Here is a 26083-nt window from a genome sequence, read left to right on the forward strand (position 1 = left end):
GCGCTCCTAATGACTTAGATTTGGTCACTCTAGATTTTAACTTCTGTATATATGGTCCATTGTCTCATGCACAAGCCAAGTTTGTCGTCTCTGGAATACCGGGATTTATTCTCTAGTCGTTCTACATCACGACAACCAGCGTCTGTCATCAATTTTGGTGCGTCGGGACTTTTTTCATCGATCTTCGATGTGCTCGTCCTTGTAAACAAACAACATGACGGCCCGTGTTTCTCCCGCGATCAAAATTCGTTGAATGTGAAAATTTGTTAGAACTAGTCATAATTTTTAGAGTCTTACAAAAACATCCACTCCGAAAGACCTTCTGTTTAAGTTTTGTAGTCAATTAAGGGTTCGTATCCGTATAGACCGTACCGTCGTCTGAACTTTCGACGCATAGAGTCCTGCACGTGTAAAAGGATAGTCAAGTGTTCATCCACGCTACACCCTAAGCCTCAAAAAGTAGTGTTATGAAATCTATATTCTCATAGACAACGACAGTAATAACTACGAAGCGTAAGAGTATAACGCTTGCATGATCCTAAGGAATTACGTAACAACTTTTCGAAAACAACGAACTCGAAACTGGTCGCATTACCGTGCGTTCCGTAAGCATTGCAACCAGGGTACGGTCGGCTGGGCGCGACGTTACACAGTGTTCGCGCCGAGATTCAGTGGATTTTTGTTCTCGAAGAAATACGTAACTTTGTCTGAGTTAAATTTCTTGCCCTATGCTATCTTTGAAATCGGATCAACTTCGCAGAACGTGCGTTATGAGAGGGTATTTGCTCCGTACACTGTACACAGACATAAGCGCCGTGTTCCTCGCTCACGTGACTGACGACCAGAGATGATTAACAACGTTACCCGTCCACGGCATATTGATATTATTCCAAAAGCAGTTCAGAAGTTTAAACTCCTTTAAACTCCTCGTTTAAACAGATTTTCAAAACAGCTCATTGATATCAAAAATTAGTGAAACAGGGATACACATCCAAAAGACTCATGAGAACTTTCAAAAAGTTCTACGGTCGATATGACGACATTGTGGCCAAATATGACACCTCGGTCACTCAAATTATTAGTGACAGCATTCCCGGCTTTGATTTATTGCAGTGATTCATATACTGTATCATTTCATACAATATTTAGACAATTTTTGGACCAATTCTTACGGTTGTAGCATACTAGCTGGGTACGCTTACCCATTCCGGACACCTGGTACCAGCACTAACTATCAGTGGTTCAAGATGGTCCTACTTTAATTTGTAAATCACAAAAGTTCCATGGCCCTGGCAATGTATTACCATGAATGGACATAATTATTGGACCAGTTTAACGTCATATTACTTTACGTTACAGAAACAATGAATTCTTGGCTTGTGCATGTGATACGTATATTATTTCCTGATATATTTTCTTCGTTCAGCTAGAAAATACGAGTGACGTAATAATCTTGTCACCACTCGTCTTCGACTCATTGTAACACGGTCATTACGTCACACGTCAAAAGTTTGAATGGGAAACCTCCATATATCGAATTACGAAATCTGATTGGGTGAACCATGGGGCGTTGTTATTGGCTGTTCAATTTTACTTGAAGTAAAGCTAAAATTATAACAGTTTCATGATGCATACATGGCTAGAATTTAACCAAGGATCTAATAACCATACTTACAAGTTTTGAAATATTGCCAGCTACCAGAGTAGACTATGAAGCACGCGACATAAAAGGATGCACTATGTGCGGACATGCGCAATTAACAACTTCTGGGAGACCAAAACTAGCACCTTTCAAAATGGCGGTTTGCCTGTATCTGCGTCTTACTACGTGCTGCTTGTGTGGTCACGTGAGACGCAGTGATCAGCGAACTTTGACGTCGAAAGCGTCGAAGGGCTTCACTGGACCGGGTCATGGAAACGGGTCCACTAACTCCACGGATGTTCCTATCCAAACCAATGCACTGATTTCTACGAGGCATGTAATAATATATAATATTTCCTGACGGTCTGGTCAAAAGTCACCAGTATTTCTCTAATATATTAGTCGCGCCAGCGGCATACTGACTACGCATGCGCTTATTCATAATATACTATGCGAGTAACCGGAAGTGTACCCTTCTTTCATGGGCGCCGCCATGTTTTTTTTTTTTGAGTACTCGTAAATAAACAAAAACGAAACAAATTACTATTATATAACATGCCTTTTATAAAATATACCTCTTTTATTAGCCAGTAAATGTTATTATGCACCTTGTCGCTGATACAAAATATCGTCAATATAGATAAGGGAGAAAACTGTCGTGCATATGAACGGGGGCATACGCAAAGAATGCTGGGATTGAATTATAGAAGAGCGCCCCCTGTGTCAATAATTAGATTCAAAAATTGCCAGTTTTTAGACGGAACGCTATATAGTTTTCAGCTTGCAAGTGGAAGGTGGGCAGTGCGGTTACCATTGCAATGGTAATGATTGCATAATACGTCCCTTGTTTATCGCAATAGGCTGTTATCATTGTAAAAATTGCCAATTTTTGTCCAAAATTTTTACACGCTACAGAAATCTATACCTGCCCTGCTGCAGGGTTTGACGTCGTGTACGTACGTGAACTGCTTTCATCAGAGGGAAACTGGGCATACCGGTAGTTGTCATATAAACGTTTATGAAGTAACAATTACAGTTTACAAATAACATTGCCAATCTTTAATAACCCCTGGCGCGACACCAAGGGCTTAGCCCTATATAATATTAATGTTCAACACAGCAAATATTGCTTAAACGTATACTGATGCAAGTTACTTGTCATAACATCATATTTAAACATTTTTACATACCCACATGGCATCACCTAAACACCAGAGGAAGCCAATCAGCTATCGTTTCGAAATATTTTCCTCTGGGCAATTGAAACACGGAGGTGAGTGCTGTTCTACCTTTTAATTTGTTAAAGAATGCCATATTCAGTTTGAACGACTTAGTCTGCTTTCTGCAGGGGATAACTACTGCTTGCCAAAGTTTCAGTTACAGGTGCACTTCAGAGGGGGCTTGTTGTTATGGTATCCTTTCCGTAGAAATATTAAAACAGTATATGTATATCATGTAAACAGTTAAATGCTAGCGAGTTCTTCAATTCGAAATTTAATGCTTACAGGAGCTGATCGTCATATGCTTTTACGTTGTTTGTTTGTTTGTTTATTTAACAAAAGACCAAGTCAAGATGATCACGAATTTGCATAAAGTATTTCAGTTATCAACCAACGAAGGGATAAAGCATCCTTGTCATTTTTCGTTTCTTTTAGGTTCCTCCTGGCAGAGTTTGCTTTTTCTAAGTTACAAGAAGATGCAGTAATCGCGTCATTGGTTGTCAGTATTGGATTCCGAAAAGTAGCGAAAACAATGCCCTCCCAGCGACATACGGAACATGAAAAGTACATGTGTCTCTCAAGGTAATTATTATTGCATACTTTTTCTATAGATTAATTGGTGTTCCCCACGTGGGGGGGGGGGTTAAGTCACATAACGATGAAACATTGGATATAGGCAGTATTTTTAAAGTGATTCCCATTTCGCTGCACAAAAATTTGAAATTTAAATAACACTCCAACAAAGGCGGGATTACACGAGATTTTGGTACAATGCATGACAAAGCGCATGTACCCCTGTTTACTTTATTTATTTTATTTTAATTTTTTATTTGGTAAAATGTTGAGTGTAAAAGTATAGTACTCCCCTCGGTTTCCGACGAAATGGCAGAGTTTGTGCTTTTACAGTTCGAAATGTCCAGGGTACACGTGTGCCCAATTTAGGGTGAGTGTCCCTCCACAGGGACACTTCGTATCGTCGTTTGCCTGAGATGCTAGATAAGGGGCTCGTTTTGCTATGATTATTGTATTTGACAGCTGTCGGAGTGAGTTCTTGTCCAATCAGAACGATGAATTGCCGCACATGACACCCTGATATCATGTGACTTTACTGGAACATTTATGATCAGTCTTTAAACACTACTCTAATGTTGCCGTTACACGTGATGTTTCAGAGAGTACGAATCAAAAGCTACACGACTCATCGAGATAGGACATGAGCAAGATCCTGGAGAGGTTGAAACTCTCCTGCTGCAGAGACATAAGTACTGGAGAAATTTCACATGCCTTAAAGTAGCAATAAGGGGAAAGCCAAGGTAATGATACGATTCAGCAACGGAATTGAACGCTCTGTCGTGACATTTTCTTGCAATTCATACGGTCTGAAACTGGGCAAATATGATTGAATTCACAGTTCGAGTGGCAAAGAGCTACCAAGCCACTCGGCTTGTAATCGATCAAACCAAGAAGCCCTGGTAGTCAATGTTACAGTAATTTTCTTTCATCTTAACATAATTTTGTATCAGCCCACGATGGTGTTACCCTAGCTCCTTTGTCTCCATTTAACGTTTTGCAATCAATAGTTTTACCGTAAACTACATTTCCCAGTTACTGGATAAACATTCTAGTCTAGTGCGCTAACTTTTCTTCTTGAAAATAAAAAAGAAAACTGTAAACTTTTGCCCCTCATAGATGTTCCTGTCCTTCGATTGCTGTCAGAAGACTCTTCGAAAGCAATGGTATGGCCACATCGACACAATCCATTTTGAGAGAAAGGTAAACCAATAAATTACCATGATAATGAAAACTAAAACCCTTAATCTGAAACTCCTGAAACGTCATTTCAAATCGGTCAGAGTTGGAAAAAATATTTTGCATCTGGTACCGCCGTTTTTTTGGACTTCAATTCCAGTGTGCAAAAATTACAATTTACTGACGAACACGAAAAGTAAATAAAGCTTTCGGTTAAGGAAGTTAGTATGAAGCGGTAGTTGAGATGTTCCTTCTTTGGACGATTTACGTTTATGCTTCGCTAATGTAGTTTTCCATCATTTTTTAACGGAGATTCGTCAATTATGAAGTCATGCGATATTTGCCCAGACAGAAAGAGGTAGAGGATTCAGGTCCAGCCGTATATTGTATGTTGAATTGACGACCACCCTCGCCTAGTCTGCACATTACCAACAGAGATCCATTTTAGCTCACGTGTTCACACATGTGAGCTAATGTCATAGCGATGTCTGTCTGTCTGTGTGTGTGTGAGTGTGTGTGTGTGTCTGCCTGAACAGATTCGAATCAGATTTTTTAGACAGGTACCTCGCTAATGGCAAGAACTGATTAGAGTTTGGTTAGTGTGGCTTGCATATTAATGAAGTTATGACATATCACTGGTTCCCATGGAGACGTTAATGACAGTGTTGACATATATCAAGAAATATTTGCACAAAATTTCATGAAACTTTTGGCAGATGACAGTCTCACCGGACACGATCATGACCTGTGAATCTTAATGATAGGTACAAATCGGAAATATAAAATGTGCATCTTGTTTGTCGCAATTTATTCTATGTGTTACCGTGTTGCTCCACTGAAGTTCAATTTGTTCTTTACATAGGGAAGTTAGAATGTCTACGGTTCGGTCTGGTGTGTTTGCAAGCTAGGCTCATGTGAATCGGAGTTTGAGCTATTGTACCTTTTGTGAAGTTTTGCATTGATAAGTGTAACGCTTATATTTTTGTTTCTTTTTAAGCGACTAGACTGCGTTCACAAATAACGGTGACAAGTGGAGGAATTTGGGTAGCATGGAAGAACTTGAATTTTTTGCCATATAGGGAAACCTTAAAAAAAATTGGTTCACTTTTACTTTTTACAATTCCGAATTGGCAGGTAATTCAATGAAACTGACTAACATATAAATATTATCAAATTGTTCTAAACATAGTAATAAATAAACAAGAGTTAGAACCATTCTGTCGCATCTTATTACTTTTATCTCAAAAACAAAAAAATAAAAATGTATAAATTTTCGTAAAAAAAACCAAACATGTAGGCCTAGTAAGGGGGAAGCAGCTACGACTATTAATATTTTGTTCAATATTTCTATGCAATATATCAAATAAAGTTTCTTGCTGTCTCCATACAGCATGCTGAAACACATATTATTCAGTTTGTCGACTAAAACCTGTATATATAAATATTGATGTTAAATAAATTAGAGTTCAGACTGAAAGGCATTATCAATGATACAAATGCACAGAACGCATACGCAGGCTTTGTTGGCAAGTCCAATACTGGACATTTCAACACGCTGTTGGGACGAGAACAAAGACGCAGTTTGTATTAACTGAACAAAAATATTGTCAAATTATCAAAGTTAATACAGCTACTGGCCTTTCTACTGCCTAGGGGCAGTGTTACTGTCACTGCATACCGGCAGTGACAGATACACTGTAGCTCTGACTATGAAGTAGCTGAAGAAGAATTCAGGTCATATGGTCCTCATGACCATGAACCATACCTGTACACAGGATCAAGCAAGAGCAACACATGGAAGTCCAGGAGACTTGACAGTACTGGTCATAGTGGCTTTTTGAATTCTGGCGTGTGAGAATAATCAAATATTGATGAAAAAAATGGGGTCACCTTGCTTGATTTTCTAAATTTTCACATTCTCGTCTTAAAATAACACAAAAGTAAAACTTCAAAACTTTGAAACAAAACTTCTGAGATTATAACCTTTATTTGATGAAATATTAACCTTCCAGTATTGTCGATTTTGTAAAAGTCGTATACGTTTTATACTTTCAAAAAAAATGGTAGGTCATTGTGCTATGTTTTTTACAATTTGGCAAAATGTAATTAAGAATTAACAATTTTCATAGTCTCTCATGATCGTTATTATATGTACTCTGCCAGAGTTGGATGAACTCAAATCGGCTTAATAGACTGATAAATCTAAAAAGCCCACTGATGCGTTTAAAAGTTGCCGTAGGAATGAGGTTCTACGAACTGCTAATAACAGGTGGTGTAAAACATCTGCGAGCAGAACTACCCAAATAAATATGCGGCTATATGGTAATTGAGAGGCGCTTGAAAATGTTGATCATATCGACGGGGGATTTGAAAATGTTTTAGGGTACTGAGGGGGATCTGAAAAAAAAAAGATTTAAATTCCATTTCCTCCAGCCCCCTCCCGTCACCTTATTTGTGAACGCAGCCTTATCAGCTTCTTTTCGAACAGATTTTCCGTGTTCCGTCTTTTTCAAGTTCACTCATGTTTTCTGTAAGGGATTGTTTGATTCTCTCAGTTCTGTTGTTATGAAAACTAGAGTATTGTCCGTGGTGTTATTGTTTTGTTTTTAGCTTACGTGTTCACACACATGGGCTAATGTCGCAGCGATATCTGTTTGTCTGTCTGTCTGTTTGTTTGTCTGTCTGTTTGTCCGTCTGTCAGTGCGCCCGATATCTCATAAACGGCCCATTAGATCCGAATCAAATCTGGTATATAGATTAAGTTTGCAAATGGCAAGAATTGATTAGTTTTTGGAGGGTGTAGCTTGCTTACTTTTACTTATTTGCATAATTTATGAGTTTAGAAAAAAAGGATATACATTGAGAACGACTGCACAGAATTTGATAAGATTTTCTACAAATATTGATCACACCAAGATATATCAGCCATGAGAGAGATTAAGGAGTGACATGAAAGAAAGTTGCAGATTTGCATATTTAATGAACTTTCTTAATTAGGGATATATATCTGATTTGACTTGATTAAAATTGACAAAACTTGGCATGTATATTGAAGATACTATAATTTAACATTATTGAAAGTCATTAAGCATTTTAACTTCAGCCAATTCCTAATTTGCATATTTAATGAACTTTCCTAATTAGGGATATATATCTGAATTGACTGGACCAAAGTTGACGAAACTTGCTACATATATTGAAGATACTATGATACAACATTCTTGAAAGTCATTAAGCATTTTCACTTCAGCCAATTCCTTATTTGCATATTTAATGAACTTTTGAAATTAGAGATATATATTTCAATTGACTTGACCAAAGTTGATTAAATTAAACTTGCTATGTACATCAAAGATACTATGATGTAACATCCCTGAAAGTCAAAAGCATTTTTAGTTCAGCCAATTCCTTATTTGCATATGTAATGAATTTTCCTAATTGGGGATATATATCTGAATTGACTTGATCAGAGTTTCAAGAGAGTTGTATTTCGGTTTTCTCTTCACTATTTGTTTTAGGAAATAGTTAATGAATTCTGATATGTGAAAATATGGCTGCAGCATCCACTAATAATTGGGCGTCCGACGAACTTAGTTCCTGTTTGGCGGCATTTTGTGTACTGTGGTGTTAGTATTTAACCGTGAACAGGATTACTCGCAATGGCTAATTAACATATTACATAAAATAGCCAAACATTATATACACTTACAATATACACAATACCATACACAACAGACAAACAACTAAGATATGAACGATGCGTGGAGTTGTTTTCCCTTTATTACATACCAATACATATCATGAAATGAAACATTATGCCTTCCATCTATATGTTCGAAAAAACTGAACTGAAACGATCGATGTAACAGAAATGTGGTAACAAGTAATAGATTATCCATCAAAACAAGATTTCTAGAGAATTTCAAACTAAAATGACATCACTACTGCACAAGGGCTATCCAACAAAAAGCTATTTGTATATTCTTGTTTGTTCAGCTAGATTGGAATTAGATGGGGAAATGTTCCAGTGTGCGTATCCTAAACAAACAAAATCAATTGCAAAACAAATTTCATATATTTATTCTGCATAATGTTGGCATTATTCGTATTTACTAAACAATTTTTATGAATATTACAAATAAGTCAAGATATTCGCAATATAAATGAAATACTCAAAGCGAACATTTTCATTTTCAGTTTGGAGGACATAGCTCTATTTAACGTGCAAATACGTTTCATTTGATATATCACTCGATAGTTTAAAAGTATTTTTAGAGTGCTTGACAATGGATTTAGTTTTATATCGGATATATGCAAATGGGGTTACCCGTCTGAGTTATGCAAATTAAGCGCTTACAACCCTATTTTGCAGCTCCACATCGTCAATTTTCTTGAAGTAGAGGCATAAGCTTTCAAATGATATATGTTTTAGCTGTATGTGAGGTGGGTACATAAAGTGTGATAAATGGGTGAGCCCCCCGCTTGCCCATCAGTGTTTAACTCAAACGCAGCATCACTAATGACCTCAACTTGTAGTTTTGGTCGACTTGGTTATTACATCGCAATAGGCTGTGCAGACGCCGACGAGACTTAGTAGTTCAGTCTTTCCTTGGCAGCTTTTCCCTGGTGTTGTATAACATATAGACGGTTCATTTGACTATTGTTCATTGACATTATTTAACAAGTCTGAGTACTGTACAATTACACTTTTTGTAAAGGAAGGTAACAATCATTATAATGATTGTTTTTGAATTTTTCTTTACTCAGGTAGTCTTAGCAACGCCTATATACTGGATTTTTGCCAACACTGATTGGATAAAAATTGATGTTTCCGAAGATCCAACACAGAAGAAAGAGCAAGATACTGATGATGCTAATAGCTCGACTAAGCAGCCAGAAGAAAGTACATCACGATCGGAAAGCACGTCACGAACCAATGGATCAGAAGATGCCAAGATGACCGTGAAAGATAAAGGTAATACCTCTGGTACAAAGTATTGTAGGACAAGAGGATTTTTGCGTACTAAATGATTCACAAATTGGTAAACCCAATGACTCACACATTTAACGTGATCACCACAAAGTCAGATATTTTACTGTGCAAGGACTTGAATCTATCGACTAATTACGGCATTAATTATATACCCGTTGTAACAGATTATTGGATTAATAATTAAATGTTTTCCATTAGTCTTATACGTCCATATATTAAAGAAAGAGAGAAACTATGTTCGAATGAACTATCACGGCTCGTATTATGTGTTTTACATGCAGTTGGTCGTTATTTAAAGAAATGCAAAGCGTTCTACAGTTCTCCGATTGCAAACTTTGCCATGCATTGCGTAAGTATTAGCATTATAATTTATCAACTTACGCAGTTGGTTTCACTTTATATTTGCCTTGTATTCGTTAATCAAATGAATGTAGAATGTAGCAATTTCTATAACTTTGTTTCAGACTGATCTGCAGTTTATAACAGAGTTACGATGGGATGTCTTTCAAACATGATATAATGGTAAATGGGAAACAATATACGATGGAAGCAAAAGTTAATATAAACCAATTTATTATGTGACCAACACCTCCTCTGACTCTTGTGCTAAACTCGATAAAAACAACTTAGGGTTTTTTGTTTGTGTTTTTGTATATATTATTTTTTATATTATTATTTACTTTATTGCCAATTTAAACTGTTTACAAAACATGTAATAAATCCGATTTCACATTTATAAATAACACTGGCAATATTGGAAGAAGTAATAGCTTACAGCTGATCGAGTCTGGCCCCATCTCTCATTACACTGCATTATATAATACGAGGGCTTAAATGAGACAGTTACTGGTAAAGATACAACATGTTAATACAAGAAATTAATAGACAGATATCTACGTGATATTGTACACATTCAAAAGATGCTCTGTTAGGGAATGTGTTAATGCATTTCTTGAAGTACTTGCTTTTACATTACGTTGTATGTTATTCCAGAGTTTGGCGCCTGCGTACGACATTGCAAACTGACCAGTTCTCGTAAGCATTTTTGGCAGATACAAATTTGAACCTTGTTTGAACCTAATATCGAAGTTTGAAGTAGTTTTAATCCTTTGCAGTAAGGCCAGAGAAAAATCTTGTTCGTCGGATTTTTTGGACCAAGGTTTAAGAGCGGCGAGCACTTTTTTGATTTTTTAGGCCAAAGGTAACCGCGGTCCCTCGGACCTTTTTGCCGGAATGCAGACAAGGCAAAGTAATCTTTTCCCCTTTTAGGCTAACTAGAAATATCTCAGACAAGATACACTGATACTGGTTATTGAATTCAACACTATATTTCTCAACAATAACATCGGAAGTCTCATTCAGAAACCCACATGCCCTCGAAAACCCGACGAAGTGTATGGCACCGCCAGCGGCGGTACTAAACTATTTGCAATGCAGAAGTATGAATTTGCCGAAATCATAAAAAATTCCAAATCGGGCAATGTAGAAGCGGCGATTCCGTTGAACGATTTATTTTTGCTTTCTGGCCTAACCGAAAATATCATCAAACTAACAACAGATTACGGCTTTCTTTGTGGATTCAATTCCTCGCTCGGTACCAATAGGGATAAATGATGTGGCCCAAGTATAAGGCTTAACGTAAGCATAAAGCCAATTGTCGTTAATTACATCGCCTTTAAACATGTAATTCCTTTTTTTCCAATGTTTCGTTAATCATTAATCCTTTCTTTCGTACGTTCTTTTGATATACCTCCAGGGATCATACTTTATGTTTCTGGTCTTATATGCGTATGTGCTGACCTTTAGTCACCTAGATAGCACATTCCATCTGGCCGATTTCGTTGCTCATGTGTGGATTTTTGCCATTCTCATTGAAATTGCAAGAGCGGTGAGTATAAACAATATCTGTACTTTGTAATTAGGTAATTGAATGGTGATTTATAAGCCAATTGGGCGAGGAAACTCACGGAGTTGTAAGTCACAATGATAAACAATTCCAGGCCTATAGCAAAGTAGAGTCTTGAATATATTATAATTATGTCTTTTCTGGATTTGCCGGCATCGCAATTCAATTTACAGGCTGTGTGGTAATGATTATGTTGGCCCATGAACATACCATTGTTATAGGTAGTTGAGGGCACATAGAGCCAGTTCCTGTGGTTGAGAAATGGGAAATTAAATTGCGAGAGTGAAGCGATCCTAAAGTTTCCATTGGCCTATGGGTAGGAAAAGGCTGTTTGGGCTGGGCACCCAAATACTGTATTGAACATATTCTATTGAAGTCAGTGTCGTGTCTATTTAGGCTGGCCCATTCAGCGATTTATTTATCTTTGCAGTGCAGTCAAGACGACAAAGCAAAACGATCTGAACATTTTATCAATAGTATCTGTATATTTCACAACGGTAACAGTAATACAATGTTAATACTATTAATTTCATAGAAATATCCAATGTAGAGTTTGAACTGATGGTTCGAAATAGGAGAAACAACATTGAAAGGGATATAAGCCGATAATTTATAACATATCTGTCCTATTAATAACTTTTCATGGCAAAATCGTTCAAGGAACATTATAAACAAACCTAAAGATGAAGATAAAAAATAGCAAAAACGTCTTGGAAAATTTGTTTTCGTATCTGCTTACCTATTTTCACCTATTTAATATATGTGGATTGGAAAAACTGGAAAGTAAGAGAAAATAGAAAGGTCACTTGTTTGTTTTATTTTGTCCAATAGCCTGTATACAACCATAGAAAACTTAGAGTTCTACCCATCTATCGTCTGAATCTCCAGCTGTGCTTAAACCCCAAATACCTTTTCTTTCCGGTGATAATACATGATTCTAACAAAAGTGTCTGTTACAGATGTTTAACCTGTACGGTCCAGAACAAAATTTCAGCCGCCTGAAACACTTCAGAGAGTGGTTAAAATTCACCTGGAACATACTTGCAATGATAACCATGGCGACCTCAATTGTAGCGTTTCTCTGTCGATGGTTTACTGCAACAAGACTTCTTGGTCGTATATGCTATGGCATAAATTACGCCCTCTTTGCCTTTAGAGTTCTACGTCTGTACTCGGCGACTGAAGCATTTGGCCCATGGGTGTCGATGATTAAACATATGGTAAGTTTAATCCCTCATTGCCATTTTGGAAGATGGTCATTTTTCAAAACCTATCATGCAAATTTGCGATTTTTGTAATTCTTCTTGTACGAAGTGTAACTTCTTTCAAAAAAATCTTATTTTCTTCATACAGTTTTTCACGACATTCAAATTCACCGTTATCTTCATGGTTTTCCTCGTTGGCTACGGCGTCGCCATTCAGGCCCTACTTGGCGAACACTCCGGAGAGGGTATATCGTTTCTGGCCATCCGTGACATTTTCTACAAACCTTATTTTCAAGTCTTTGGAGAGCTTTTCCTTGATGACATTCCAGGAGGTTAGTTGCACGCTGTCCTCAGGACAATGCTACACACTGTCTGGGATGTCTTAAACATTATCTTTAAATATAGGGTGCAAATGTGTTAAAATTTCCTCGGTGTAAGTCGGATATATAATGTGTTAAGTAAAATGAAAGGGTTAATATCCATTATTTATGAATTGTACTCGGTTGCAGTGCGTAAAATAGGTGTTGATTCGTGTTGACCGTACCTATATGTAATTTTGATAAATCCAATTAAAGTATCAGCGATCTGCAATCTTGAAATGTAACTAAAAACCAGCAACGTGCAGCAGCAAAGCTGATTATTCATTAGGTCATATTAACGGTGTTCTATAATTTTAACATTGCTAGTATTTAACCATGTAGCAAAATAAATCTTCAACAATATCTCACTCAACCTACAAAACAACTTTGCTAAGGATTCAAATAAGACGGCTTCTTAAAAGCAAGGTTTCAAGCGACTGACTTTTTTACTTTTATGTTAAAAATTGTTCTGAAAGGTACACAACATCCGTTTCAGCCCTGATTTGTCTTTATCAATGGAGGCGGTGGTAAAATCTGATTCCACCTTGTCTTTATAAAAATTATTATCAAATAACTTTATCATAGAATTAGTTTTAAAGAAGACTTTTACCGAAAACCAGAATAGTGTTCTGTAGTAATACATATTCCATTTAATTCAAAAATATCAACAAATCAGGATAAGATTATATCTTAAATCCCCTAAATCAACGAAGTATAGATACAAGCAACATTAACATAGAATCAATGGATAGGCTGCTGATATTTATCATTCTCCAATCAATCAGTAAATACACTGTTAATATTGCATTTCTTTTGCATGAATGTTCTGCAAAATCAGTATATCAATTTCTGACATTCAGCACAAACGACAATTAGACAACGTGAAGAAATCACTTGCCTGCAAAGGTCCCCGATGTGTAAATATACCGATACCATATTTGTTGAAAGACAAGAATATTTAGAATTTATCAAGTAAAACCTATTTCAACCCGAATACTCAGAGATCTTTAGGAGAAGCAAAGCTTACTTACAGCTGATGCAATGTAGACCCAGCGACTGACATTAAAGATTTGCAGAATTTTTGAGGTCTTACAAGTTGAAGTGGTATTGTGTCAATCATTTCAAGATTTTGATAAGCGTAGGCCTATAGACACATTATTAATAAATTGAAAAACAGAAACTGTCCAAAATTAAATCTAAACTTTCTGTTCATTTAGAGAACGAAAACACGGACCAAGATGCACCTTCAACTGTCACATCAGTGGTGTATTCTTGTTTTCTGGCAGTGTATCTCTTCATGGGAAACGTCCTCCTATTAAACTTAATAATTGCAATCTTCAGGTAAGAAGTTCTTTCAATTCAGGTACTAGTATTCGCCTAGACAATGATAAACTTAAACTTTCGCTCAAGGGTTTCTGTGAGGAAACTTTAAATCATCCTCTTTCTAAATCACGAATAAAAGTCACCACGCAAAATTCGATCCTAGAGAAACAAATTACCCAACATTTCCATGCGATCGAATTCAAAATGGCTGCAATCCCTATGTTAACTCTGAAGCGAAAAATTAATTTTCGACATTTAAAAACGATAAGACGCTGAAAAGTATAGCTACTCCATGGGCTCCAATTCAAACCAGAAGTGCAAGATTAAATGCAACAGAGGGAAAAATTGCCGGCTGTCCTTCAAAGTTTTAGGTAATTTGCTAAGCTTCTATTTTGTTAGCCACAGGGGTTGATGACTACAGTTCGACGTTCTACAATATACATGGCTGTTTCTTCTATCCTCTATGTATAACATATATTTACCAAGTAATCGTACGTGAAGGCACGGCTTAATACACATGTAATTATAGCAACATATCCGGTAAGCTTAAGCCCTCTTAGCTCAGTAGTTTAGCCTATATCAAGAACAAGAATAATATCAATCATTCTTTCTGAAGGACAAAGAAAGCAAAACTGTAATTTTTCTTCACACTCTGCTTGCTTGGGGTAGAAGTTAAACCGTACATTAAGTTTTAAGTGGTTGGCGTGGCTCATTATCAAATTACCCGATACGTGAGAGTCACATCTATGTCATTCTATGGAAACTTTACAGCTTAATCATTTTCTTTCCGACTCGCGTGTTGACGGTTCGTTTAAAACTAATACATAGCATCAGCATGTTTTTGTATCTCCAATTTTCTCCCAACTACCCCCGCTGTGAATTTCGCAGGTTCCGTAATCATCCTTTATGTGACACTAAGGCCATCCATTCATTATCGATTAATCTTTTTGCTACGATAAAGGTGTTTGGTAAAGTTGCAGTACTATGTATCTATAGTATTCACAATGTACACATTACGGCAATGATACCATATGCTGCATTAATATCATATAAGTTCATTGAATTATCCTAGCCATGACAGAAGCACCTGTTGAAGAGAAGGTCGAATATTTCATTGCCATTTCACCACCTTGTTTTCTCTAGTTACGACATTCAAAGGGTCGATGAAATGTCTGTGGAGATTTGGAAGTTTGAGAAATACATTTTGCATGAAGAATTTATGAAGAGAGCAACTCTTCCGGAGCCGCTGTCCTTGATGGAATATTTTTATCTGATTGGAGAGTACATCGTCAAGAAGTGTAGGCAGAGTAACTGTTGTGTCGATGGGAACGGTGGGTGACAACGCAATTTTTTAGTCATTTTCATATGCTCTATAATCGTTAAACAGTAAAATTTAGTAAGTAGAATATTTCTCTCTAAACCATTAGACTAGTTGAAGTTTTCGGATGGTGTGCATTACATTGTTTGCAAACTTTCCTTGATATGAAAAACACGTTTATGGCCTGAATTATACATTCAAAAACACGCAAAGCCTCAAAACAGGTGAAATCACGAGAATCTGTCGATGCACATTTTAATTATAAACTTATGTAAATTACAAAAATACAAATACAAAAATAGCGTAGATGGGATAGACCTGCGATCTACCTGACGCTGAGGGATGGGGAGTATGACCCTTACCTTCGAGGGAAAAAGTGCGAAATGATGACAGCACTTGGTCCTACATCAACGCAATGCAAGATCAAAAGTCAGCAAAGTGGAATGCAAGTGTGGTAGGAGTAACGGTTGCAGGAGGAAAAGCGATGACGGAACGGATAGGGAGACGTAATAAATAATTAGACACACTGACAATTTTTTTCGAACTCTGACTTTTATAATTACTTTCACATCTACCATTTGTGTGGGCTAATTTAAAACTCTTGGAGTAAGGAAAATTTTCGCCGTCTTAGTTTAACGAAAATGAAAAATTTGTTTTCACCTTAGAGTTGACACAGGGACGGCAGCCACTTTGAATTTCAAATGTGTTGAAAAAGGTTAGGTAATTTGTTCCTCTAATACAAATTCTACCAGTATACCGCTGATTACAATTCTTTATTTGTTAAGAAAACAGTTACATTTAAGCCAAAGATAACCTATACGGCAACTCACATCCGTTCCCAAACTGCACTTGAAAAAATGTTAATTTGGGCATTTTATGAAAACAGTTTTAGTTAAAAAAAATGCTATACGTGCATATTTCAATACCGCTGATCGCAAATGACGTCATTTATGTATTCCTTACTATGCAAAAATAAATATTTGTCCGCATTTTCAGCAAGAACGACGAAAATAAAACCTGCTAGTGTTACAGTTTATGCGAAAAGTGACACTTATAATGGCTCAGACTACAAGCTGCAACAACAGCCACACATGCAACAATAAAATTTGTCCGAATTTCAAGCAACTGGGTACAATGTCGCGCGCGTGCAGCTTCATTTAGAAACAAACCTGTAACCGCAATCAGTGCTATTTGTACCTTTAAACATAGAAGACAGATCATGGTTGGTTGTAAATAATGCGTGATGACGTATAGGTATTTGGTTTTCATAAACAATTACAAAAATTAATGAAATCATTGTATCTTTTGTTATAATTCAATATATACCGGTATATAGAAACCCAATGTTATAAACCCAAATAATAACAAAATAAGGAGAAAAGTGCCAATGTTTTAACAGCTTATATACAGAATAGTGGCTTTGTAACCAATGTTTTTGTTTTGTTGTGTTGCTGTTGTTATTTTGTTACCTCAGTTTTCTTTGCTCATTATCTCTCAATGACAAAATTGTAAAAGGAATTGTTGGATAATTATTGTGTGGGGCGATCACCGTTATATGCACAGGGGACAGTTAAAGAAAGACTTTTCTGACTAAACGACAATTTTGCATAAATTTACATCCGCTTTATAAATTATTCTTGTTCAAAAATGACGGACGCCCCTTATCATTCTTGCCCAGGCGTGCTCAAAAGAACAAAGTCGGCCCTTTGGATGTAAGTAGGCATGCATCTTCAAAATAACTATGCATGCATATCCCTAATTTTTCTTGCGCAGGTGCAGATGTAATGATGCGTCACAGATAGAATAGGTAGAATGTATCATTGTCTAATCCCTTGTTATGTGGTTGGACTTTCTGGCCTGTCTAACCACTCTCTAAACGTCACCCTTCACTTCTGACCACGATGCCATTCACCAAGCAATTGTTTTTAACATTCATCGAACTAATGTTTTCAGTTTCAGGAACAGCAGTTCATCCATATGATTCCATGGCAACAAATGTCTGCGAATACAAAAATACACAAAGCCAGAACTTTGTCACGCACTGTTTGAGTCGCTATGTCAGAGAAGAAGAGCAGCGCCAATTATTTTCTATTGAAGCTAAGACGGGCAGACTTGAACGTGCCAGCGGCTATATCTGGGAACAGAATCAGACTATCATTGAGAGTGCAAGAGCCATCGATTCGAAAAGCTCTGCTCTAGCAGGTGCTACATCTGAGATCAAATACGGGACCAGCGAGCTAAAAGAACATACTTTTGGCATCCAAAGAGACACTTCTCGTTTGCTTGACTACAATAAGAAGGCCAAAAAATCAGCTGTCAAACTTCAGAAGGGGTGAGACTGAATGTAAACTTATTTCATTTTTTTAATTTGAACTTTCAATCTCACAACTTGTGGCTTACACACACACTGACAGTTGCTCCTACCCTTTTCCTCCTGACTGCAGCCAAGAAGACATTGCAAGCAAAATGCAACTGCTGGAAGAGCACTTGCAAGAATGGGAAGATAAAAGTGTTAAGTTACCGACTTTGGCTGAAACGTGAGTCAAGTACACTTTCAATTATTTTGTCTAGCCGTTAAAACTTCTGATTGTCAAAATAATTCCCACCTTGCAATTGTAAGGTAGTATGCGCCTCAAAAGTGAAAGACTTAGGCTTTTGCTGAAACTCAAGAAATATTTCAACCATTGTCGTTCAAAATCAGGAAAGAAAATTAGGGGTCGAAGTGCAAATTTTGGCACTGGAGAAACAAATTATGGCCGCCATCCCTCTGTGTTAATTCTGTTTAGAAAGTTATAATTTTTGAATTAACTAGGATGATGAAAGTTTTTTTCTCTGTGAGGACTTCAAAATGAGCCCCACAGGGGTAGATCAGAAAAGAATTGGAAAGTTAGAGAGTCCAAATACTGAGGTGTATTTTACTATAGGTAAGCGGACGAGTAGGAGGCGGTTTACGGAATTTAACGGTACAGTTTGCCAGTAAAACTCCGAGGCCCGCAGGGCCGAGGAGTTTTATGGCAAACTGTACCGTTAAATTCCGTAAATCGCCGACTACGAGTTCGCTGACCGTGTTATACCACGAATTTGCCGAGTTTTAGAGCCTTGTTTGCACGCCGAAAGTTTTTATTTGTAATTTTAGTGCAGTGCAAGTTGAAACTTTGGCAGGAAAACATTGACGCGTTTTGACACCTTGTTGAACGAAAGTATAAAAAAATAACCCATGATTGGATAAAACAAAGTTGACATGTGTTGCTATTGTAGTGCGATGACGTGGTTGAGCACCTGGTTTGATTTGAATTGTATGAATTAAGTTTGATTGATTGGTTGGTTGAATGAAGTGAAAAGGTGTTTGCAGATCGACGTTCGAGTCACGCTTTGCTCATTTGGGTCGAAAACTTTGAGCAGCATACACGCAATTGCCGAGTCGCTCTACCTATATCGATATGGCGGATGAAGTACAAATGAAAGCTGTATCCGGTGCACTTCAACTACCAAAGCCAAAGATGGAAAAGAAAAGTCCCCCTGTCACGCCAGTGCTAACGGCCACAATCGGAAGACCAAGCTACACAGCCACGTTAGAGAAAGGCGCAACAGAAACTGCAAGTACAAAAAAAAATACGTGCAGATCCACAATGACTGTGGTACTGCGTGTGTGTTTGCCTGTTGCTAGATTTAACTTTACCAAAGGCGACTGAAACCTCTACATTCAGTGTTGATAACTGACTTTGAAGTCTTAAATTATAGCTTCGAATGATCGTGATAACAATAACCTTAACACAGAAGTGATATTTGCAATCAATACCGTTATTTCACGGTGACCTGTAATTGATTTTGAGATGTACAGTCGTGCAAAATTAATTCAGTCCGGTGATTCCTTTAAAGTGTCTTTACTCTGTACGTAATGGTGAAATAATTTCTTCAGGTATAATGTCTCGCATTTGTTTTTTTTACTCGTCGCCACGTGACTTTCTTTTGTTTAAAAAGTGTCCATTTTACAAGTTCTTTTGTTTAAAAGTGTCCGATTTACTAGTAAACCGGACAGTTTTTAACAAAAGAACTGTCCGATTTACTAGTAAATCGGACACTTTTAAACAAAAGAACTTGTAAATCGGACACTTTTTAAACAAAAGAAAGCCAGGTGGTATATGATAAAATATTCGGTTATGGAAATTAGAGAGCATGGTTAGAACAATGGGCACGAGGCGGAGAGTGGTATAACTGAAATTAACGTTGTATTGGAGCTCATGTTTTCATTTGCAGTTTCAATAAAGAACAATATCAACTTATTTTATCGGAAATTCAATGTGTCAAAACAGTTTTTGTGCGTCTTTCAAGTATAAGCTGAATAATATGTTGTTTCTCTTTTATTATTCGGCAGGCAAGACCAAATTGTTTCTAAAGTTGTTGAAGGAGTTGTGGCTAAACTAGGTCCAGGCATTTACAAAAACGACGACACAAGGTACTTCACTATATAGCAGTTTTAAAGTGGCAATCTCCACACATGAATAGGTCGTTTATCTACGTTAAGGACGTTCTTTTGACTATGGTTGTGTACGTTTAGACCCTTCTCTTTCAATTCTGTCAGTGTCTTGTGCGTGATGTTCATAGCTGTAAATTTTAGATATTGTAGTTATTTATGTCATAAATTTAATGGTGTCTCCAATGTAGTAGTAGGTTTTAGTAAATTATGTTGAAGTTTTATCGCTACCTGGGTGACTTCAATTGGTAAGAACCTAAAACAAATAACTTTTAGGTAAACAACAATAAGGCACGTGACATATAATTGTTTATTACATGCCTCTGTTACGTAAATTCCACTCCAGATTTTTGAGTGTACAAACAAATGACAATAATATGTTTTACTTCCATGCTAAAAGGAAATATGTTGAAAAAATATAATGATTTTCACCATCGAAGGGTGCATTGATATATATTTAAATCACTGCTAAATCATAGTGTTTTTCTATTTTTATACATAATTTTGTAAAAACTATTTCCTGTGTAAAACACGTAATTTGATCATTTTTGAATATCAAAGTTGCCAATATAAAAATAGTTCCTGTTCACTTCGAATCAAATGAGGAGTATGCGACCCGCTGAGCCATCGGCAAGTTAGCATTGACGTGACGTTCGATATACGAGGCATGTAATAATACATTACCTAGAGATAGAGGGGGGAGACAGACAGACAGACAGACAGACAGACAGACAGACAGATAGACAGACAGTCAGTCAGACAGATAGAAAAACAGACAGGTAGAGAGACAGATAGACAGACAGAGAAGAGAGAGAGGGAGGGAGGAAGGGGCGCGTAAGTTGATAATTGGTTATGTACCATCATGCTATAAGAGTCGAGCTGCTACACAATAAAAGTTCACGTTTCAAGGAGTTGTTTTTCTTTCTTTTCCCGATGAAATCATGCAAAATGAAGTATGCTATGTGACGTTAGGTACATATATCTTCTTATTTCTTTATTCCTTAAAAGCTCGAGACCCAGAGAGGATTCCGGTATAGTAGCAAGCCCCGGTTCAAGTTTTACGTCCGACCCTCCCCGAGTGGCTAGAAATGATAGCGTCTTTGTAATGATGAGCGGGGACAATGAACAGAACGAAGATGACTTCAATGGTGCCGGAGGTGATCCGAATATCACATCAGAACTCCAAGATGTGAAGACCACACTCTCTCATACGCGTGCTCGTAGGACCAGCAAAAGAAGATCAGAAAAGCGTGAGCCAGCTGAATCACCAAAGCGGCGACACAGAGAACGAAGCGACGAAGCAAAGAAAAAGCGACGAAATCAGAAACGTAACATTGTCTCGTCTTCCCCTAGTTCAGATGTCGATTCCGAAACTACAACTGATCGCCGCAAGAGGGGAAAGCATTCAGCTAAAAGCGAACGACGAAAGAGCCGAGCGTCTGACATGCACGATTCCATTAAATTAACTCCAGATTTGCATAAAAAGTTGAAAACAAGTCCGATTGTGGCCAGTATTACCTACTATTGGGGCATTGGTCCATCGGGAAATATCGAACAAATCGGACGAATAAAATCTGGTCCACAGTTAAGCAAATTCCATTAATGTCACTAATCTTATAAGAGTAAAGAGTGATCAGAGTCGGAATGCTGAATATCCACCTAATGTACCCGCAAATGTCCCAGGAACCTTCCATGCCATATTTAGAGTTTTAATTCCATACCTAATGATTTTTGACATGCATCTGACTTAAGCAACTTTGCGTAACCCTTGTCCTGCCAAGTTCATATTTCACCATCAGGTCAAGATGATTAAAACCAGTGAGAAGCAAAATAACATGTCCCATGTGGTGCATTTGAACGTAATAGTGAATATTTGTAGACCCATGAAAACGTAGATACTGAAACGTCATTTTACGAGCTAAAACTGCTATACCAGACAAAGCAAAGTAGGTGAAATTACGTTAGTTTTGGCTAAATACCGCTTTTTACTGACTTTGCGTACGGATAAGTGAGATGTCTGACTGCAAAACCTGTAACTTCAAGCTAAGACAAGGTTGTATGAATTGCCACATTTGCATTAATTTTTGCTATCATTTGATTCAGTGTATTATTCGAGAAGAAACAGTCGCTTCAATTCCAAGTCATATTTTCTTATTTTATATTATCCGAAACCGAATACAGTCAAATTGCACATATCCACTTATCGTTTTATATTAAGAAAATGCCATTAATTTAGACGAATTGATACATTTCCAAATTACAACATCGACATTATTCACTGACACTATACGAACCAGGACAAGATAGTATTTGTTGCAGACGGAAGAGGAAGTTAGCACTGCATTATAATTTTCATACCTGTTAAATCATTCAACGTATGCGAAAGCATAAATAGAGATCTTTGTCTAACTTATATGAATATTATTTGATCTAAGCATGTTGCAAATAATCTCATTTTCTTTCGTTTTTATATATGATTTGTCAACCTGCGTAGAGTACATACTCAAGTTTGTACTTATATGAAATGGTCAAATTCTCGACACTTGATGCTACTGTTTAACAGTTGAACTAAATATTGATACATAGCTTTCAACAAAATAAAATTTCACCAGTGATTCCTTGTTTATTGTCATTGACGCTTTCACAACAATGGATTAAGTCATTTATTTTTCCTTAAAAGTAAGGACCCCTTTGTATGATAATTGGGACAAAATGGTCAAAGTTAAAATCAGTGTTTATGCCATGTGATGAGTTTTGAAGATATTTAATTTATGTTACTATTACAACAAAAATTTCATCCAATACACAATTTATATTAGCGAGGAAACTTATATAACCCCAGACACAGCTAATTGTACAATATGTAGTGGTGTTGATAGATGTGAAGGCTGCAACATGTTGTTGCTTCACGTTTTTATATAGCATACCATAGCCTTATTCAGGTTTATTTTCTGTGACCGATGCTCTGTTGTGTGTATAAGGTTGTCTTTATGTTTCCTATTATCGAAAACGTATGTTTATTTATTCAGGTTATGACGCATTAAGACTTACGTATAATTCCCTGGCTAGTCCTGTATTTGTACAATCATCCATCATGATAGTAATACCTTTCTTTAACTTTCAGATCATCCATAAATTGCATTATATTTTCATCCATGCTTACATGCGTGCTATCAATCTATTTTGAAATTATTATACAAAATGTCATGACTACTGTCAGCTTACCTAGCATAATCATTACAAATAATAATACTAAGGACAAATAGTACTTTTTTGCTAAATTTAGATAATTGTAGTAGTGATGGTGATGATGATGATGGTGATGATGATGGTGATGGTGGTGATGATGATGGTTGTTGTTGTTTGGTGGTTGTGGTGGTGTGATGATGTTCATTGTGATCATGGTCATGATAATTATGTTGTTGGTTATCAGATCAAGTATCTTTATACAAGTTACTGTTAGGGTTAAGACATTCTTTGTTTGCCGTCCTTGGATTATCAAACCTACCAGCAAGTCAGGTTAAAAAAACCAACACAGGAAAAACACGTGTATTAACATAATCTCCTTTTTTGTAAATAACATTTTCATTTCAATAGAGTGAACATTGTCTTTGTTTTCTTCATTGTCTCTAAAAACTTACAAGCACGCGGACGACAAACAAAGAATTCATTTAAGGCGCCTTATGCAGTTGAAACAGCCATAGGTTTTTTTATCATTACTATGTCTCCTTCCGAGAGGGTAGTAAGATGACGTTACAGAAATTGTACATCGACCCTCCATCAGCTTTCAAATATACAATATCATGGGGAAATCAATAATACCCAAATATGTACCTCAAATAAAAAATATTAGAACAAATACTACAGTTCTAGATCTCTCTTTCTCAAAATCGACGTGCAAGCACTTGTTGTTCTCTTTTTGCCATTATTGCTCCAGAGGAATGTACTGAATTTTACAGAATGCGACTCTCATCGCCGACAAAATATTTACGCGAAGGCGAAAAGATTTCTTTTGCATATAATTCATTTTTACATAAAAAGAGGCTACACCATTTTAGTGGTCGGTTTTCCTTTACCTTGGAACAAGTCACTTCACTTACACTGACTTTGATGATGAAAATTCCAAGATAAGAGCAATTTTCTTACTTGCATTCCAAGGGATGATGCTGAACTGTAAGATTGCTCTTAATCCCCTAAAACAATTCTCCATGCAGCAGGACTCTGAGAAAACCTCAGTCTGCACCGTGCAATTTCTCAGCCCTCTATGCAAAAGGAGTGGAATCTGTCACATAAAGTGTACTTTCAGTTACTTTTTGTGTACACTGGAAATATTTAAACGCGTATACTGCATGGAACACGCCCCGTTCATCTTAATTAGATGAATCGATTTTGTTTATTTTCAAAGGCGCAAAATTGGACTAATCGCCATGCATGAGATCAATGACATATGGTTTAGGACGTTGTTAAAGTTGTAACTAGAGAACAACATGTCGTAATACATCAGAGAAAAGTATATGTCATAGAAGACAAGATACAGTGGACCGGTCCCAATAGGTAGGTGATATACATACATAACGAAGACAATACTACAAACTTACACGAAATGTGACTTTTGGAGTAATTCAAACGTCTTCGGTCGAATACTCGGAATAGGATTAATGAAAATGTGGGGAATAATTCCTGAAATCAAATTTCACTAACAAAACTTTACACTAAAAGACATAATTATTAGCAATTGACTTTGATGATATTCTAGTTAAGAACGTCTATTGTTACCATGAGCGGCCGTACCCGCAATGGTATCTCTCTGTCACTCTGACAGCTTCACAGTGCCCCGTTAAAGTTCGCCACGCAACTCCTAATCTTTAGATGTATCGCAAGCGTTCCCGCTGGGGTATGAGTTACGCTTAGCACCAAATTCTCCGGGGCACGAGAGTGCAACACTGCGCAGCCTATAAGGAGCTGTGAGACAGTCTAACTCGCAACTACACTAACTTGTAAACCTCAATTCGTGGATGACAATAATTACGCCCCCTACCAACACACACACACATGTTTAATTGGGTTAATATTTAAGAAGTAAGCATCACATGTTAAACATTGCACATCTGATTATAAGAAGTAAATATTGTTGCTTGGTCAGTGCTTTTGAACTGACAATTTTTACAGCATTTTAATGATCCAGAGTCAGCTTCTTTCACTCTTACATCATTAACAAAGACTAGCAGTTAATATTTTAAAAGTTAACGGAAGATAGAATGTGCAGGTAGTGTTTTAGAAATGTACATGTGTTCTTACATGAAACTGTGATCGTTCAGCACAAAATGGGAAAAAGGAAGCGATTTAAATTTTTAAACGGTAACGCTGTGGGACTGGCTGCTGCACTTTTCGACAATATTTGTATCATTGGTTTGCATATTTCATCAGACTATATTAGTCTATAATAGCAAATAAACGAGAGTTAATTACATTCTAATTAAAGTAAACAAGACTTGCTTAAATCAAGATTTACGTCATAAAAAAACAGCATATCTGTCAGGTTATAAAGAATCTTGAGCTGGTTATGTTTTAATATCAGTATTTTCATCCTATTAACAAGCTGTAACTTTAAAGGCTATTTATTCTGAATTTTGTGTATCAACTAGTCTTTTTCCCGAATTCTAATAGCGCTGATCTCGGTGTCAGGTTTGTTACTATATATAGCTGCGCGCGCGACTTCGAACACCGCTGCCTGTGAAAATCGGACAAATTGTGTTACTGCATGCGCGGTCGTTGTTGCAACTTGTAGTCTGAGCCATAAATCATATGAATTATTGAGATTGAGAGGCCAATCAAATTAAAGTTCACGGGGGTGATTTTCAACTTGTCTATAGTATAATCCAACCCTGGCTCGG

At 36.9% G+C, this 26083-nt stretch overlaps 1 protein-coding gene across 1 annotated transcript in view; it reads left to right on the top strand.

The window, feature by feature from the left end:
- The window catches only part of LOC139143335 (transient receptor potential cation channel subfamily M member 5-like), a 48105-nt gene extending 24652 nt beyond the window's left edge, over positions 1–23453 (top strand). Inside the window, exons 7-18 of the mRNA XM_070713574.1 lie at positions 4552–4635; positions 9379–9586; positions 9886–9953; positions 11361–11492; positions 12470–12730; positions 12864–13047; positions 14292–14415; positions 15541–15728; positions 17669–18047; positions 18160–18252; positions 20091–20171; positions 21198–23453. Of these exons, the coding sequence (XP_070569675.1) occupies positions 4552–4635; positions 9379–9586; positions 9886–9953; positions 11361–11492; positions 12470–12730; positions 12864–13047; positions 14292–14415; positions 15541–15728; positions 17669–18047; positions 18160–18252; positions 20091–20171; positions 21198–21792 (2397 nt within the window). The 3' untranslated portion in view covers positions 21793–23453. The remainder of the gene's footprint in view (positions 1–4551; positions 4636–9378; positions 9587–9885; positions 9954–11360; positions 11493–12469; positions 12731–12863; positions 13048–14291; positions 14416–15540; positions 15729–17668; positions 18048–18159; positions 18253–20090; positions 20172–21197) is intronic.
- Positions 23454–26083: the final 2630 nt, after the last annotated feature.

The sequence above is a fragment of the Ptychodera flava genome, chromosome 1 (assembly GCF_041260155.1).
Source record: "Ptychodera flava strain L36383 chromosome 1, AS_Pfla_20210202, whole genome shotgun sequence".
Lineage (NCBI taxonomy): Eukaryota > Metazoa > Hemichordata > Enteropneusta > Ptychoderidae > Ptychodera > Ptychodera flava.